The sequence below is a fragment of the Echinococcus granulosus genome, assembly GCF_000524195.1.
Source record: "Echinococcus granulosus chromosome Unknown EG_S00015, whole genome shotgun sequence".
Classification (NCBI taxonomy): Eukaryota; Metazoa; Platyhelminthes; class Cestoda; order Cyclophyllidea; family Taeniidae; genus Echinococcus; species Echinococcus granulosus.
Genome location: NW_020170395.1, coordinates 592,320 through 607,784, shown reverse-complemented (window position 1 = coordinate 607,784; position 15,465 = coordinate 592,320). Strand labels below are relative to the sequence as shown.

At 41.6% G+C, this 15,465-nt stretch overlaps 1 protein-coding gene across 1 annotated transcript in view; it reads right to left on the bottom strand. All coding sequences in view use genetic code 11, as the record gives it.

Moving 5' to 3' along the window:
• The window catches only part of EGR_03070 (Serine/threonine-protein kinase MRCK beta), a gene marked incomplete at both ends in the record, with an annotated part of 45,772 nt that extends 30,481 nt beyond the window's left edge, over positions 1-15,291 (bottom strand). Inside the window, 8 exons of the mRNA XM_024492319.1 lie at positions 1,588-1,983; positions 4,286-4,466; positions 10,714-10,967; positions 12,515-12,706; positions 14,417-14,496; positions 14,569-14,734; positions 14,811-15,072; positions 15,119-15,291. Of these exons, the coding sequence (XP_024353245.1) occupies positions 1,588-1,983; positions 4,286-4,466; positions 10,714-10,967; positions 12,515-12,706; positions 14,417-14,496; positions 14,569-14,734; positions 14,811-15,072; positions 15,119-15,291 (1,704 nt within the window). The remainder of the gene's footprint in view (positions 1-1,587; positions 1,984-4,285; positions 4,467-10,713; positions 10,968-12,514; positions 12,707-14,416; positions 14,497-14,568; positions 14,735-14,810; positions 15,073-15,118) is intronic.
• Between the last annotated feature and the right edge of the window lie 174 nt (positions 15,292-15,465).

Genomic DNA, 15,465 nt, shown 5'->3' with positions numbered 1-15,465 from the left:
GATTGGCTGATGCTGCGTTTCACTTTAGTTCTACGCCTCAAAGATGCTAATGTTGGTAAAAGTCTTGAGGGGAGATTTACTCTTCATTTGTATTTTTTATAACGCTAAAAGTATTAAGGTTTTACCAGACCATGACCATATGGTATAGGTGATTTCATAAAAGTTTCATAAAAAATAACTAGACACAGAAAGACGCCATAGCCTATTTATACCAGAATTTTTCATAAAAAGCAACTCACACATTTAGCTCGAACTCTTAGAAAAGGAGGAACTGCAGAAGGATAAAACGTGTTACGAAAAGGGAAGTAAATTCTGAGAAACAATTATTTCACCATACTAGTTGACTCCATCGGAAGAAATAACTTAACAATTTGTTAAAAAGCACTCCATTCATCCTATACGCTTTTTCAACCATTCTTAACACATGGATTCACTTCTGAGGAGGATAGACCCCAAACCCTATGAGACAAAAATCCGCACAAGCAAGAGAGTTTCAAGTTTGTGCACCACATCTCCAGCCTACACACACAGACGAAGTTTTTTTAAAGTTCAATGGAGTGTGGGAGAGCCTATCCACCAGAGTGGGGACGACTCGTTTGATCGTTTGTTTACTCTGGCAATGCGGAAACGCCGTGCCGCGTCTCAGGCGACACACCCTTTGGATTATAGCGGAAGGTGAGTCATGAGCAGCAGCACTATGCAGTGACCAAAAAAGAGCAGTCCTGGGATTTGGACACATTTTCGCCATATAATAAGTCCCAAAAGTGATGGATACGATAAAAACTCTCTTTCACAAGCCCGATGAAAATTTCACGCTGCTGGCTCGAACCAATTTTTTTATTCATAATCAGAGTGGTGCTTTGATACATACAATAAGTTACCGGAATGAGATTTACACAAAACCAATCAAATGACTCTATAATTATCATCTTGAAGAGGTGGTTAAATGATAAGTTGAACTTTGATGCCCTTTAAAAAACATCTTGAAAGATTTTTCCAAAATTCGCCTACCGAAATCAAAACAATTTCAAAATACGGATGATTTCACCTGAAAAATTAGCAGCATGGTGCTGCACAGAAACCAAAGCAATTCTACTAATTCAGTTGCGTTTATCGTATCGCAGATACTTGTTAATGGATTGAGAGATTGATAATAATGACCTGCAATTAAAACAGCTTGATGAGTTTCAACTCTGAACGTGAAAATACTCAAGTATCTTACACAGTTCTTGTTCGAATTATACGAGTAGCTAGGGCACTGAAAGGCTTATCTGACGTATGTGGCCCTAGCCACCGGATACGGAGTAAAGGTATGGTACATATTGAAAGCAATTCAGTGTGTTAGAGAAACTTGCTTATGAGAATAGATTTGATCATGTTCTGAGAAGGTAAACGTCCACATCCTCCGCATTTCGCATTCCAACAGGAGAAACTGTCGATTCTCACCGCAAATCAACTTTTACAGACTTAGCCTCGCAGAGACTCAAACACTGCCAACCAAAAACTATGCAAGATCGATGAGATCGACAAGTTAAAGATCGAGCTCCAAAGGTCTACGACGCAAGGAGACGGCAATAGATGGCTCACAGTAAAACTCAATAGATCAGGATGGACGAGGGGTGAAGAGTAACAACAACGCACTCTTTCGAGAACAATCTCTCGAATACGGTCCTGCAGCTCTGAGCGCTCACGCTGCCAGCGGAGCTTTTGATCGGTCCAGTAGGCCTCTTGATTGGCCAACTTTGTCTCACACTCCTCTGCCCAGGCCACCGCCTCACGGAACTTCAGATCCAACTCGTTCGCCGCCGCCGTCACTCCCGCTGTGGTGTCACCTGCTGTGGCTCCAAACCCATTAGAATGATTGTTCTCCAGTGCTACTGCTGCCGCTGCCTTCTGTGAGTGTTGCTGCTGTTGGATGTACTCGTCCAAGAGCTTCCGCTGTGCCGCCAGCTCGGCGCGTTTCTCTTCCAGATCATTGAGGAGCTGAAAGTTAAGAGGAGAAAAGAATAGTTGGAGGACCCAAAATCTAGGACCTGCAACCTTCACAAATTTGTGGTTAAGCAGAAGAATTCAAGCGGGAAACAAAAGGATTAACTTAATAAATTTCTAGAATAAAAAAACAATGTCGGTTGGGAAGCTAAAATGGTCCAGAAGATGGCCAGATAAGTTTTGAATTCATCAAGTCTACAGTGTTATAACAAAAACCTAAAGAAAAAGCAATTACAAGGTAGTGCCTCTCCGACATTCGGAGTCCTAAAATCCATCTGAAGCCAAACTGAAAGCAATCGCAGGACTGTCATTCTAACTTGCATTCCTTCAAGGTTTTCAAAAAGTCCGAGTTAACAAAGAATAGAGGGTATTCAAGGAAACAGATAAATAAAATGAATGCTGAAATTATACATTACGCCAAAACTTTCCCAGATTGTTATGAAAGAAAAACTGTTTATATAGAAAACGCTTCTAACTTACACATCAATTCGTACACTACAAAAATAAGGAAGGTGCCACAATTGGTAGTAATCTTTGCAATTAACAATGCTCTCCGAGCCTAACAACTTCAGCCTAAAGTTTAAATTGCCTGATAGATATCGAAAATGCAAAATACAAAAAACTAAATATGCACCCAATAACTGCTACAAGATTCAAACTACATTCTCAACGTCATTCATCATTTTTGTGAAAAAAGAAAACAAAAAAATAGAGACTTCACAGAAAATCCTATTACGTATTCAAGCAACAGAGAGTTCAGACTAAATCAGACTTATCCGATCGTCTGAATGATGATAGATGGGTTTTTCTCCATTAGGCGCTAACTGGGTTTGATTTTCATAAAAATGAAAAAATTTCACACTGAATTCAGCATGTACTGAACGGAGTGTGAAAGGTTAAAGAAAAGCCTGTTAGCTTTTGGGCATCCCTTCCTCTCCGAAACCACAGCAGATCTGTCGAAAGGAAAGGATTAGGAAAGAATAAAAGGCGCAAATATGACAACCTTATTTCAAATTAGCAAAACATTGTTAACGGTTGGGGCTTCATTTACTACGGAGGTACTTGACATTTTTTATTTGCCTCATTCTTCAAGAAAAGCTTTAGAAATTCACGCGAACAACTATAACTCCGCATTCCTGAGAGAATGAAAATAGTGAGACATTGAGCATTGGTATTCCAGTTTTTTTCGCCAAACTCTTCGCATGGAAATCCAAGTCGCCCTGAAACCTTTTAGTGACAGTTTCCGATTTTAGTATTGTGAAGGCGGATTTCATTGTTTCAAACGCACGTTTTTGTCCATCCTTCTAGATTATAGTTTACAAAGTTTTGCACGAATTTTTAATTAGTTGAACATTGGAATGGTCTCTATCACAGCGTGAAGGAAAAACAGTTGCTGTAAATATGCACACAATTATGCAAACTATCAATAGCTGTCGATTCGGTCCTCAAAATAGGGAGATGAAATTCCCGCCCGAGCAGTCATCCTGTATTTTGTCACTAAAGCTATTTCGCAGCTCGTATATCCTACAATGTATTTAGTGAGGGACCCAAAACACAAACGATGGTATAGCTAATGAATTAAAGGAAATAATACGTCGTCAAGCAATTAAACTTAAAGTGAAATAGCAAAGTGAGCAACTTGGAGCCAATGCGAATGAATACCAAACTCTCCGAGTTTGTGTGAATATCACACATATCTATAAAGATTTTAATCAAAACACAAAAAAGCAACGTATGATAGAAAAACCCTCATTAATCCCACAATGCTTCAATCAGTGCGTTTGTTCATCTAGGACCATGGCCGAGCCACAGCCAAAGTACAAATGGGAAATTAATTAGGTCAGTTCATGCTGGCCTCAGTCACCCTCCGGTTTGTGAATTTTTGCATTGCATCAAGGTCACCAATGCAAGGAGGGTGCCAGATGCCAAATCCCTCTGCCCTGTTTGGACCTCGGTTCTACAGCATTTGTGATCGCTTAGAAAAGAGCCTTGTACCAGAGAAGGTAGGATCGCAAGAGTAATAGTACAGAATGTCGATAAAGTGCACGCACCTAGGTAAGAGCGCTTTTGCCAGAAGAACAAGCCAACAAATTAGCTGTGACACTTAGAAATGAGAATGATTGCATCACTCTTGGGAAGGGAGAGGAGCAATTACAAAATCAGTGAGTTAAGGGAAGCGGAGCACCAACCCGTTTCTTGCCAGTACCTAATAATATGAATACTTTAAACAAATGTTACATAAAAAACGGCAACCCAACATTTTGCACGGAAAATATAAACAGATCAAAAGACGTACTCTTTCACAGGCTGCCTCCTTGTCGCGCAGCTTGGAGCTGGTCTCCTGAATGCGTTTGCAAAGATCTTCATTTTCCTCCTCGTATTCGCGAACGTCAAATTTGAGGCGCTCTGTCCTTTCTTGCTCCTCCGCCAGGCTGTAAGACAAATCAAACACATCATGTTCACTAGGTGTCGACTGGCTAAAATAGAGGTGGTAAAAAGCTTATTGGTTCTATTTTGATTACTGGTGGCACCATGTGTGTCTAGCACCTGATCACGTAGACTCCTCGGGCCCAAATTATTGATAGCGCAGTCCGATCACCTTAACAAGGACTTGTCAATGGTTTATGGGAGGGTGCAAAGAGGCCTGGAGTACATTCGATGAAACAATGCAAAGTTTGGCATGTGCAAAAGAGTTATCTAGTGCAAGACCTGGCAGTTTGTAGAGGACAGTTGAGTCCCCATGTCGGTGCACAAACGGATCAACTTAAGAGATTTGACCTTTCAAAACCCAGAAAAACAAGGATGAGGACAAAAAGTGCCAGCCCTTTTGCCGATTTGGTGTGAAGAAGGATTTGCAAATATTAGAGGACCACTATCACTAGGTCAGCAACTGCAAAACCAAAATATAATCGCCTAGCTGTGGGACGAAACTTTTTCAGGGACTTACTTCTTACAATATCCCCGTTAAATCCTATCTTATTATGTGATTTCAACTTTGTTAAAAAGTGCAGTCAAGAAATTGAGACCTTTTTTTTACGTTCATATACGATCGTTATCTGGTGGATGACATCCGAAAGTCTTATTCATGTGAAATCTCAATAGCTTGCGTTTATGTTTGAACTGATGACTAGCTAATGATGATCGTTTGTGTTTAAAACCTCATTCACTGTCCACAATTCGCCAGACTGCATCAGTTTACTAAGTAATCATGTCTCGCAGCCCCTTCACTATCGCATCTCGCCCAATGACTTTTTTTGTCTGCTGGCTGTCTGTCCGTCATTAACGGGTCATTGTCAACATGACTACTAAACCTTCTTTTTGTAACTTTAGACCTGCACGCCTTGTTTTAGATTAGAGAAACATGAGCCGATCAAACAGAACAAGAGAAATGCCCAAGTCAGACTACTTTTCGAAGATGGAACACTACAAGGAGCGACCCAAGCGCATGCACATACCACTTTAGGTAACACAAAAGACTATCCCGTGACCCGACACCGAAATAGTTTATATTTGGCGATCGTGGGAGGGGGCTATTTGCGCAGCAGCTGTGCAAGTGTGCATCAAGCATACAAAAGCTGCTAGAGACATGTAAGCACATCAAATCATGTCGAATGTTATTACAGCAGATAATGACATCGTCACATCGGGAGTTTTGAGTGACGGAATACGCTATACTTCCGACAATCGACACGATATGCCAAGTAAAGTTCGAAATACAAAAAATTGAAACGCAGGCAGTAGACTTGAAATGTAGTCCACGGGGCAGTAAATTTAATCATTTTAGTCGAAGGCCATAAGATGCTTGTGCGCGTGTGTGGGCTTGTGTACGCACGAATTGACCCCAAAGGTCGCATGTTAGAGGGCGGTTACGAGAGCGGCAAAAAGCGGATGGTTACACACTAAGTGAATAGAAGACGGGTGCAAGGGTGTACGTTTAGACGGAAAGGTGTTGAGAGGTCAAAAGCCATCTTCAAAAGAAGGCAGTCAACAAAGAATTTTTGCCTGTGGCCACGTGGACAATTATGAGGGTTCGCCACAGGTGACTAAAGTGCAGTATAACACCGCATAGGAAGCATAGGTATAGATGTGCCTAGAAGTCAAAATCAGTTGTCTCATAAAGAATGAAATTCACTGAAAACCTTGGGAAAATTTACTTTCCAAATGTGCTCACTCACTGGAAATCGGGTCATTTTTACGATAATGGTATGAAATGCTCAAGCATTATTTATTAATAGTAGCCTGTTGTGGGAAGCAGATGTTACTTTGATGTTATCCGTTTTGAAATGCATATTGAAAATTGAAAATGGATATTCGCGTTTGAGAGAGTTATAATAGTAAGCCAGTTGAACGTGTTTTTACTTGTAAAGGGGGCCAAGCATAAGAAGAGTACCATTGGTTGTTGACATAAGGATTGTGACCCGACCTAGGAAAAAAGGTGACAATACTCATTTAAGACCAAACTAATAGCTTGTGATCGCTTTTGTAACCATCAGTCACTTGAAATGGGATTTCCTTAGTTTACCATTTTGCTGAACAGTCTAAGGAACTCATCATAAATTTTATTCACTACTGAGATTTTAAAAAATGATGCAAAAACTACGCCCAAAAAAATAAAATATATATCTAGCTAGGAATCAGATCGATCTTTAAGAAGTGTCCCGTGATAATAGGGCCATTGACAATGGGAGAAATCTAATTTTTTGCTATCTAAACCGCAAAGTTAAGGTCCACAATCCATGGAATTATTGAAGTCTGAGAAGAAGTTGTGTTCAAAAGGAAAGCCTTCGATCACTTGAATGTGTTATTTTGGCAAATGTCAGCAATCGGTTATAGGTTCCTTTACAGCATCAGATCGGCTAATTTGCGTTTCTTTGTCAACTGGTGTCAACCCCATATGACATAAAAAACGACCGCTTTGGAGGGTCTAGGGCATGTATTTGAACCTAAACGGAGACGGCTCAGACACAAGTTGGAGGGAAAGGCCAGGACAAACTGCTTCTCAAACGGATGAGGTGAGGGTGAACTGAAGCTGTTAGGGTACAAGTACACAGGCAGAAGAAGATACAAAGTGCCGACGTACTTTGGAGTGTGGGAATAGAGCACGACTCGAGGGCGCCACAGGACCACACACCCATCCAAACTCACACAAACATGCAGACACGTGAGTGAAATAAAAGCAAGTGAAGGGAAGGAACAACGGCAAAAAAAATTACACAATGGTAGTGAAGGCGCTGGCTTGAGAAGCGAGATAATCCACAACGCAGGGCGAGCCAACGAGGTGCATTGAGACACTAAAATCGGACAGCCGCACGGACAAGGAGACGTGTGTCAAGACAGGCGACTGGCGCAGATCAGGGAGTTTAACAATTTAGCGTAACGTGAAAGTGCACCTGTGTATCAAAGCCACAAACTTCGGACGAACAAGAATCTTATACGCGCGGATACTCTGGAAAGGAATTCTAGGGGAGCAAAACAGACTCCAAACACTGACTGGTTGATTTGCCCATAGGGAATGAGAACAGAACCATCTATTAAGCCAAATTAAGGTGTAGTTTTCGGTTAAAAACAGTCACTGATTGTGGTGGACCGGGCAGTAGGGCAAAGTAAGAAACAAGCAATGAAGAGAGAAGACAGAAGAGAAAGTCCTCCATTTAATGAAACTAAACTTTAAACGTAAATGTGGGAGGAAAAAGGCGAAGGCAGCTAACAGGCGTGACTACGCCTAGCGACAAAATTTGTGAAAAGGTAGACCCTTAATTCAGGTCGATCTGATCTTTTGATTAGATGCATTAGTAAACCAAATCCAACTCCTCAATATTAGCATGATTTCGAAAAACTAGGGTTCGTCTTCACTAGTAAACTCCCTAAATCTTAAATAAGAATCACTAATTCTAGCCAAATGTCACCATGATCATGAAAACGATGTCTGGGGCAGATGACTGATTGCCATCGGGGAACTAGCACTGCAACACACTCATTAAAAACATTCGCAACACAAAAACTGTAAATAAGGAATTGAGAAATGCTCCGAAAAAAGACGTCAGCAAAGCGATAATTCAGGCGCTCAGGTAACGGCCCTGTTTCTAGGCCGCCAAGGCTGCGGTTCGCACAAAGAGGGACGTGAGTGCAGGCACACAATCCGCAGATCATGTGACGACAGCGCTCAAGGCGTACCAGTTCCGAACGGAAGTTTTTGCCATGCGCACATACACACACACAGGCATAGTTAATTTACATAGCAGTGAGACAATGGAAAGGTGACCAAGCCCTAAGGTGAAGTGGAGCCAACACTGACTCCCCTTTGTAGAAAGAGCCAATCCTCCAACATGATGGAAACCAACCTCAGTGAGTAAGGCGAGTTAGGAATGGCGTTTTTCTACCTCGGCAAATGGTTTAAGTAAGGGCACACGTTCGAAAAAAGAAGAGCCCAGCTATCAGGTCAGCGAAATCCCAAAAGACCACATCAAATGCAGGAAAAAAACGGGGCGAATTCTGATGGCTAAATGCCAGTAACTTATCTTGACCATTCAAGCTATCAATAAATGGAGCCAAATGCCTTTCTAACCACTCCGACCAAATAAATTTCCATAAGCTAATTGGATACAATCAACCGATTTTTCACTTCATTCCCCTTTTTCAATTCCATCAATCGGCAGTACCGCCTTGTGGTCACGATTTGTGATCATTTTAGGGAAAGTTCCACGCGAGCCCCCAAAGGATGCCCGAAAATAACATGAAAAGAAGTGGAGTTCTAGGATTTGGTGAAAAGCACGTCAAAGATGAGCAGATGATTATGCTAAAGAAAATCAACACTAACTTCGATAAACAAATACGCATTTTGCATATTTGCAAAGCATCCCAAGTATGTAGTAGGAAGGTAAACGGAAGAGATGTGAAGCCAGTTGCCGGTATGGGAAGGCCTAAAACCTTAACAACCAAAGAAAGCTATCGGAATTATGGAAATCAAATTGGCAAGTGGAAATGCGCATGTTAAAACAACTGCAGTCGAAATAACTGCAAACACGTTCATGTCAACTGTCGGTAATTTTTGTAGTAAACAGTAGATAAGTCAGGTACAACCTGGCTAGTGTGAGAGCGATCAGATAGGAAAGTACCATTTAGCAGCACTGCTACAAGTGCGATCCTACATACCTTTTGAATCCAACATGAGCATACTTAAAAACGTGGTATCAACCGGGAAAAAGGAGGGTTCAAAGAAAGTGTTATGTGGATTAGCTAATCATTCGAGTGGTTTGAGAAATAGGCAATGAAATTGCCATCATGGGTGAATTGACTAACTGACTGGGAAGCTTAGCACATACGTAGGTTCTATGCGTCCCAACCTGGTCTTTAATGGTTAAAAAGGAACAAATTTGGCGAGGGGCAAAAAGATAGAGAATAGCATCAACAAATCATCACCGAAGCCGAAAATCACGTCACATGAGAGGCCAATGAACGACAGTAATGGTGCTTAAAAAAATCATGTTTCTACTCGCACACCCCATCTCGTCCCGCTGAGAACGGCTGTGCCTGAGAAATAAGCTCGAAGTAAACGTGCAGTACACACGCAGACACGGAACATGAAAGAGAAGCCCTTACGTGCACGATTCGAGCGTGCATGTGATACACACAAAACACAGACAAAAGCCTCTCATGGCACCATCAGCAATCATAAAAATAATGGAGTCTAATAGTACGGGCCAATCGGCGTCAAGTCAACTACTTCACCGAACGTCCACCACACAGGCGACATCAGGAGTTGGTGGTGTATCGAAAATGATCGTGAATAAAAGCTTAATTTGGATGCACAAATCCCGCTGAAGTGATGCCGAACGATTTCTTCTATTCCCGACAGACAAACTTTTCACCAAATATCAATTTGTGGCATGCATGATTTTTGAATCTAAAATTTAACAAAGGTAAGGCTTGCATTTTTCTTAGATGATATCTGCTGCCTCCTCTTTCCCGTGACGACTTTAGGTAGTTTGTTTGGAGTAAAGGATGAATAACTCCGAACGTCACAGAAATTTCAGAATAAAGCAAAACCTTCTTCATTCACTAGTGCTTACAGAAGTACAGGGCGAAATGGGACAGGAGAGTTGCTTGAAGGTAGCATTACTTGATAAAATGCACTTTACAGAAGAGCTTAAGACATCTGGTGAAAAGAATGCAGCGTGCGTGGCTAAATATTCCAAGCTAAACATACCAGTGGAATTCCAGTTATCTAATATTCGTATCTGAGCCCCATCAGGTGAATAAATGGTACAAACAGAAAGTAAACTAGAAGCCATCAATTGATGTTTGGGATGATTTATTCAAGCTGCTCACTGACACGGCCATAACTACCTCAGACAAGCCCAGTAAGCAAAGCTTCAATTCGACGAATGAATGGGATAACTTTCATCTAGTTGGCCAAACGCGTGCATAGGTAAAGGAGCTTGAGCCATGTGGAAGAAGTAATTATCTGAAGGAGGATAACAATTCCTACAACCTGATTTTTTTCAGTCACCTACGATTTGGCCCCCTAAACTAGTACTGGGAAATCTATGTATTTTACCTCTCAGGCTTTCCATACGCTTTTAATAGAATTCCCACCAGACTCCCAAGTCCCATGTCTTAGAGAAGATAACTCGAACGCTACAACACAACGCGGGCGCAAACAAACCTGTTGCCATGTGCACGACCACAAACTACACGAGAGGACACAAAAAGTAATCGACATACGCCTTTGTGAGGTGAGCGTTGTGCTTTTCCTCACTGACACAGCGAGCTTCAGCAGCATCCAGGACTGTCTGGAGGTGTTGCACTTCCACCGCCAGCTCTTTCGACCGCGCCTCCGAGGCAGTGAGTTTTTCCATCGCCGCCTCTAATGCTGCTGCAGATGGGGTTCCATTTAGCTTTGGTGACGGTGGTGGAGGTTGCTGCTGCATATTCATTGTCAGTGCCTGCAGCTCCGACTCCAGATCGTGCACCCGTGACTGCAAAAGTGTGATTCGACAAGTGGATAATATCTGCGTTGTTGAATGGAAGCGGAACATAGTAGAAGCAGTATATGGACGAATACTGCTTGATTAGGGTTTCCCGAAATTAGTAAACGTGTTGTTCAGAAAGCAATGGGCTTGTAGTGCTTTCGCCTTACAAATATTTCGGTAAAATTTTTGCTGATATCAACTACTTGAAAAAGGTGAAATATTTACACCATGAGCAAATAAAAATTAAATTTTTTAAGAACGGACAGAAATGAGATACAGGTAAGAAATATATTGACCAACGGACCAATAAAGGGGAAGAATCTATTTGGGTGGATAGCAACGACTTTTGCGATGTGAAATGTTATGGATGTTACTCAAAATATGGGCAGAGAGCTCCCCTCGGAACAGAAATAATCGCGTATAGCAATTTTCGATCACCTATTAATGAGCGTCCCCCTCAGGCAATGATCACATAGAGCTTTGACGGCATGCGCTACCTTACACTGCCAGATAAATTTGCCTAAAACCTGTTTTTGGAAAAAGCCAAATGTATTGAAACTAGGCACAAAAGCAATGAGTTCGGAAGAAGTTGCTCGGGTAATATTTGGTTTTTCACGGGGAGTCTAGATAGTGGTCAAAATTTGGTTAAAAATGTCATCACAACAAAAATTCTGAGTTTTACGGAAGCCCTAGAATGCTTTGCTTTTACGTCTATCGGTTTTGAAGAATTAATTACTTTAAAATTATGACTTCATGCCGCTATAAATTCAGGAAGAAGCCCTTAAAAAATGGGTAAGTACGGGGGTCGAAGTAACAGCATAGGATGATATGGACAAATTCTTATACAAGCCAAAAACACTTTCATCCCATTGACAAGCTGTAATCAAACCAACTTAAATCTATTCCAAGTGAGAAATTGTCTTTGAGCTCCACCCTTACAACTTTTATTCATTCAAAACGGTGACAGATGCGAAACAGCGGAAGCTGTCACGGATCTATGATGGGACTGATCGACTTAGCGGGAGACCCGAAGAGTGGAGGAATTCATGTAGTAGATTCAAAAGTTTGGATGATGATGGTGAAAACAAGGGAATCAGCTTGAAACGAAGAAGATGATACCGCGAGATCTATTGATAGATTTGGCTAAACAGTTTAAAGGCAGTGAACTACTGAGTACACATTTCGCACCACTCTACACGTAGCCCAGTTTGTCTCGATCGGTCTAACGCGATGATCAACATTGTTTGATTAGTGACACCAAATATTGAAAAGTACTAAGCCGCGATGGAAAGCAGTGACTACAGCCGATCAGATAACGGCGGGTACGACGATAAGTCGCAAGTTAAGGCTCAAATTTATGTAGAGGTTTAATAATCAATGAAGCCTCAAATAGTTTAAACAAATCAGCAACCCAATCACCTACCCGATAACACCTCTGAACACCAGTTCGTGCCTTCATAGCACTTGTGCGCACCATGCAAGACACTTTTTCATGGCTGAACACTGACCCCTGTCTCAGTTAGAACAAGAGATGAACTGCAGAGGGAACTCACTTCGAGCCCTAAACATTTGGGACAGTGTACATCAGCAGCAGCAGTGGTTGTGGTAGCTCCTTCTTCCAACAACTCTGCCTTGAGGTTCTCACCCAGCTTGCCAATTTGGTTTAGTGGAGAGCCCTTGGTAAACGTGAAGCCAATGCACGCCACCTGGCATCCGCGAAACACTGAACCCAATGGTGGACCCTCCTAAAGGTAAAGACAGTGCCTTTTACCACAGTCTCAAGAACGACATTCATTACATGGTCCACAACAACGTCAGAATTAACAAGCCATATATGAAAACCATTCCTGCCGAAGAAAATACCTTCATTCTAATTGGTATAGAATGCATCTTAATAATGATTTCTCAATTGCTCTACTGAGCTGTTTAAAACTGCTGTTAAAAGAACAGTCAAGACATTTCAGAACTGCATATGCACGAAATCCGATCCACTAACTGATAGCAGAGAACTGTTAAAATTAATATATCTTTAAAAAGTTGCGCTCCCACTAGGGGTAAAGAAGAGTACTTGGGTAGTTGTCTAATGTAAAAGATAAGAGGATTTTATGAAACGCAGACGAAAGGGAATTCGGTATGACAGTATCCTCAGTAAAACCAACACAAATCCAGGGCGCAGTCATTATTAAGTCACCGCAAATAATTTGAACCAGCTGAGTGAAATGACAGCAAAGATATGGGAAATCAGGTGTGTAAATTATGAGCAAAAGTCAGCTAATTTTATTGAGCGAGAGGGGCTTCTCGTTAAGAAAATTTATGGCACTCAGTTAACAAGAAAAAGCAATTCACGATGTAGGAACTGATAGCGGGGTGACGAATTCAAGAAACCCTGGAACAGCAATTTCAGCCACGATAATTTGTCAAATAAACAAATTTAAGCCAAACTCGGAAATGGCATTATTAAAACGATGTATTTATACAAAAAAGACAGCAAGATACATGCAGAAGTTGCTTTTGCTACAATTTGCGCAACCAATACAACCATTTGCAAATAGACGAAGTGCCTCATGGTCTAAAAATAAGCTCTCGGCCACTTTCCTCCAGGTAAGATCGTCGATAAAAGTAAAAAACGCGGCGCGATGACCATAAAATATCTTTATACCATTGCTGGAATGAAACCACTTACTTCTTATAAAAATAGTGTTAAGTAGCGAAATTTCACCGAAGCAAGAAAAACGGAGAAAACGAGTCCCATCATACCTTTTTTTGAAGTGCATGCGGGGAGAATGGCAACTGTTACTATAATGACAACTTCAATTTAAAAATTTGCTCAGCTATATTAAAAGTTAGTACGCTCTCAATCTAGCAATTCAATGGACATAGTTGCACATTCCGCGAAGGTCAGAAGTGGACTGAAAGAAGCGAATGCGAGAAATCGAACAACCGGTGGGCAAAAAACAGTTTCAGCCTTTTAGGCAAAGGCAAGCGCAGACTGAAAGAGTATCTACCTGTGAAGAAAGATATGGCCTTGGCAAAAATTACCAAAAGCTGAATTTTCACTTCGTCACTACGAGTTAAGCAAAGGCATGCAAAAGTGATCTCACTGCCGGTACCAACATGACCTCAAGAAGGTTATTTTATCCAATCTGATGTAGCAGTTGACTGAACTCAAACGGAGACACAAAAAACGCATATTCACAACCAAGGTTGTACATCCTACTTCAACCCTAAAGTACATTTTTGCGAAAGGTTTTTATGGTGTGGCGAAACAAATAGCCTGAAGAATAAACAAGACAGTCGACATAAAACGCCTGCAGTAAGGGTAAAATAATGCAAAGACGTGCATAAAACGAAAAGCACTGGCATCGTAATCCACGAGTCATTGATGAGGAGACTCAACGAGTATAAATATAGTGCAGCAACAATAAAACAAAAAGTAGCGAAGATATGAGACCTACGTGAGTGCGAACTGACTCTTCTATGTCAAAATTTGATGTATCCTCCGGGGACTTGACTTCTGGTTGATAGGGCGCAGGTTCTGCGTGAGTAAAACGAATACGGTGAATAGATTGGCGTGGTTTTAATAGACAAAAGCAGGGCAGAGACGCACGCGACCGGATGTTTTCCCAATCAACGCCGGTGAAAAAGGGATGCTTTACAATTTCCTCGATTCCATTGCGCCCGTAGCGCTGCTTCCTGTCGCATAGAAAGTGTTTAAGTAAGTCTTTAGCAGCGTTCGATACACCCTCTTCGTCTTCGGGGAATTTGAAGGTCTTCTATGTAAGACAACGTAAAAATCAGGGGCCGCCGTTGGAGGAAGTTTGCAGATTTAGTAAATGAGGACAAAATTACCTCAAAATTCATTATCTGACTGTAAGTCTGGATTAAATTTTCGCTGTAAAATGGTGTCTCCCCAAAGAGCATCTCGTACATCACCACACCCAGAGACCAATAGTCACATTCCACTCCGAAGGTTCCGTGCGAATCTTCGGCAGCACGGAGAATTTCTGGCGCTATGTAGTCCGGAGTGCCAACGGCAGCGGTGTTTCTTATCAAACCGTCATTGCCGATGCGAAGGCAGGAGCCAAAATCTGTCAGAACAATGTGTCCAGATCTGGAGAGGTAGGGAGAGGTGAGGCGGCTTGTGGAAAAGAGCTTACGTCTCCAGAAGGACGTTGTCCGGTTTAATATCTCGATGCACGTAACCAAGTTCGTGCAGTGAGTTTATGGCTAAAACAAGCTCGGCCAGGTAAAATCGAGATATGTCTTCGGGAATTTGGTCGTCAAACTTGCTCAGCATTGTTAACATGTCACCACCATTGTAAAATTTCATCACAAAATACTAATAATGAAAAGGACAAGAGAGAGGCAATTACTAGATATTTTTCGTCCTGAAAAGTATGATGAAGCTGCGTTATCCAAGGTGATCCTTTAATCATCCCCTTGACAAGAACTTCCCGTTCCTCCTGGAAGCATGCCCTCTAGTGGATTTAAAAATAAAAAAAAT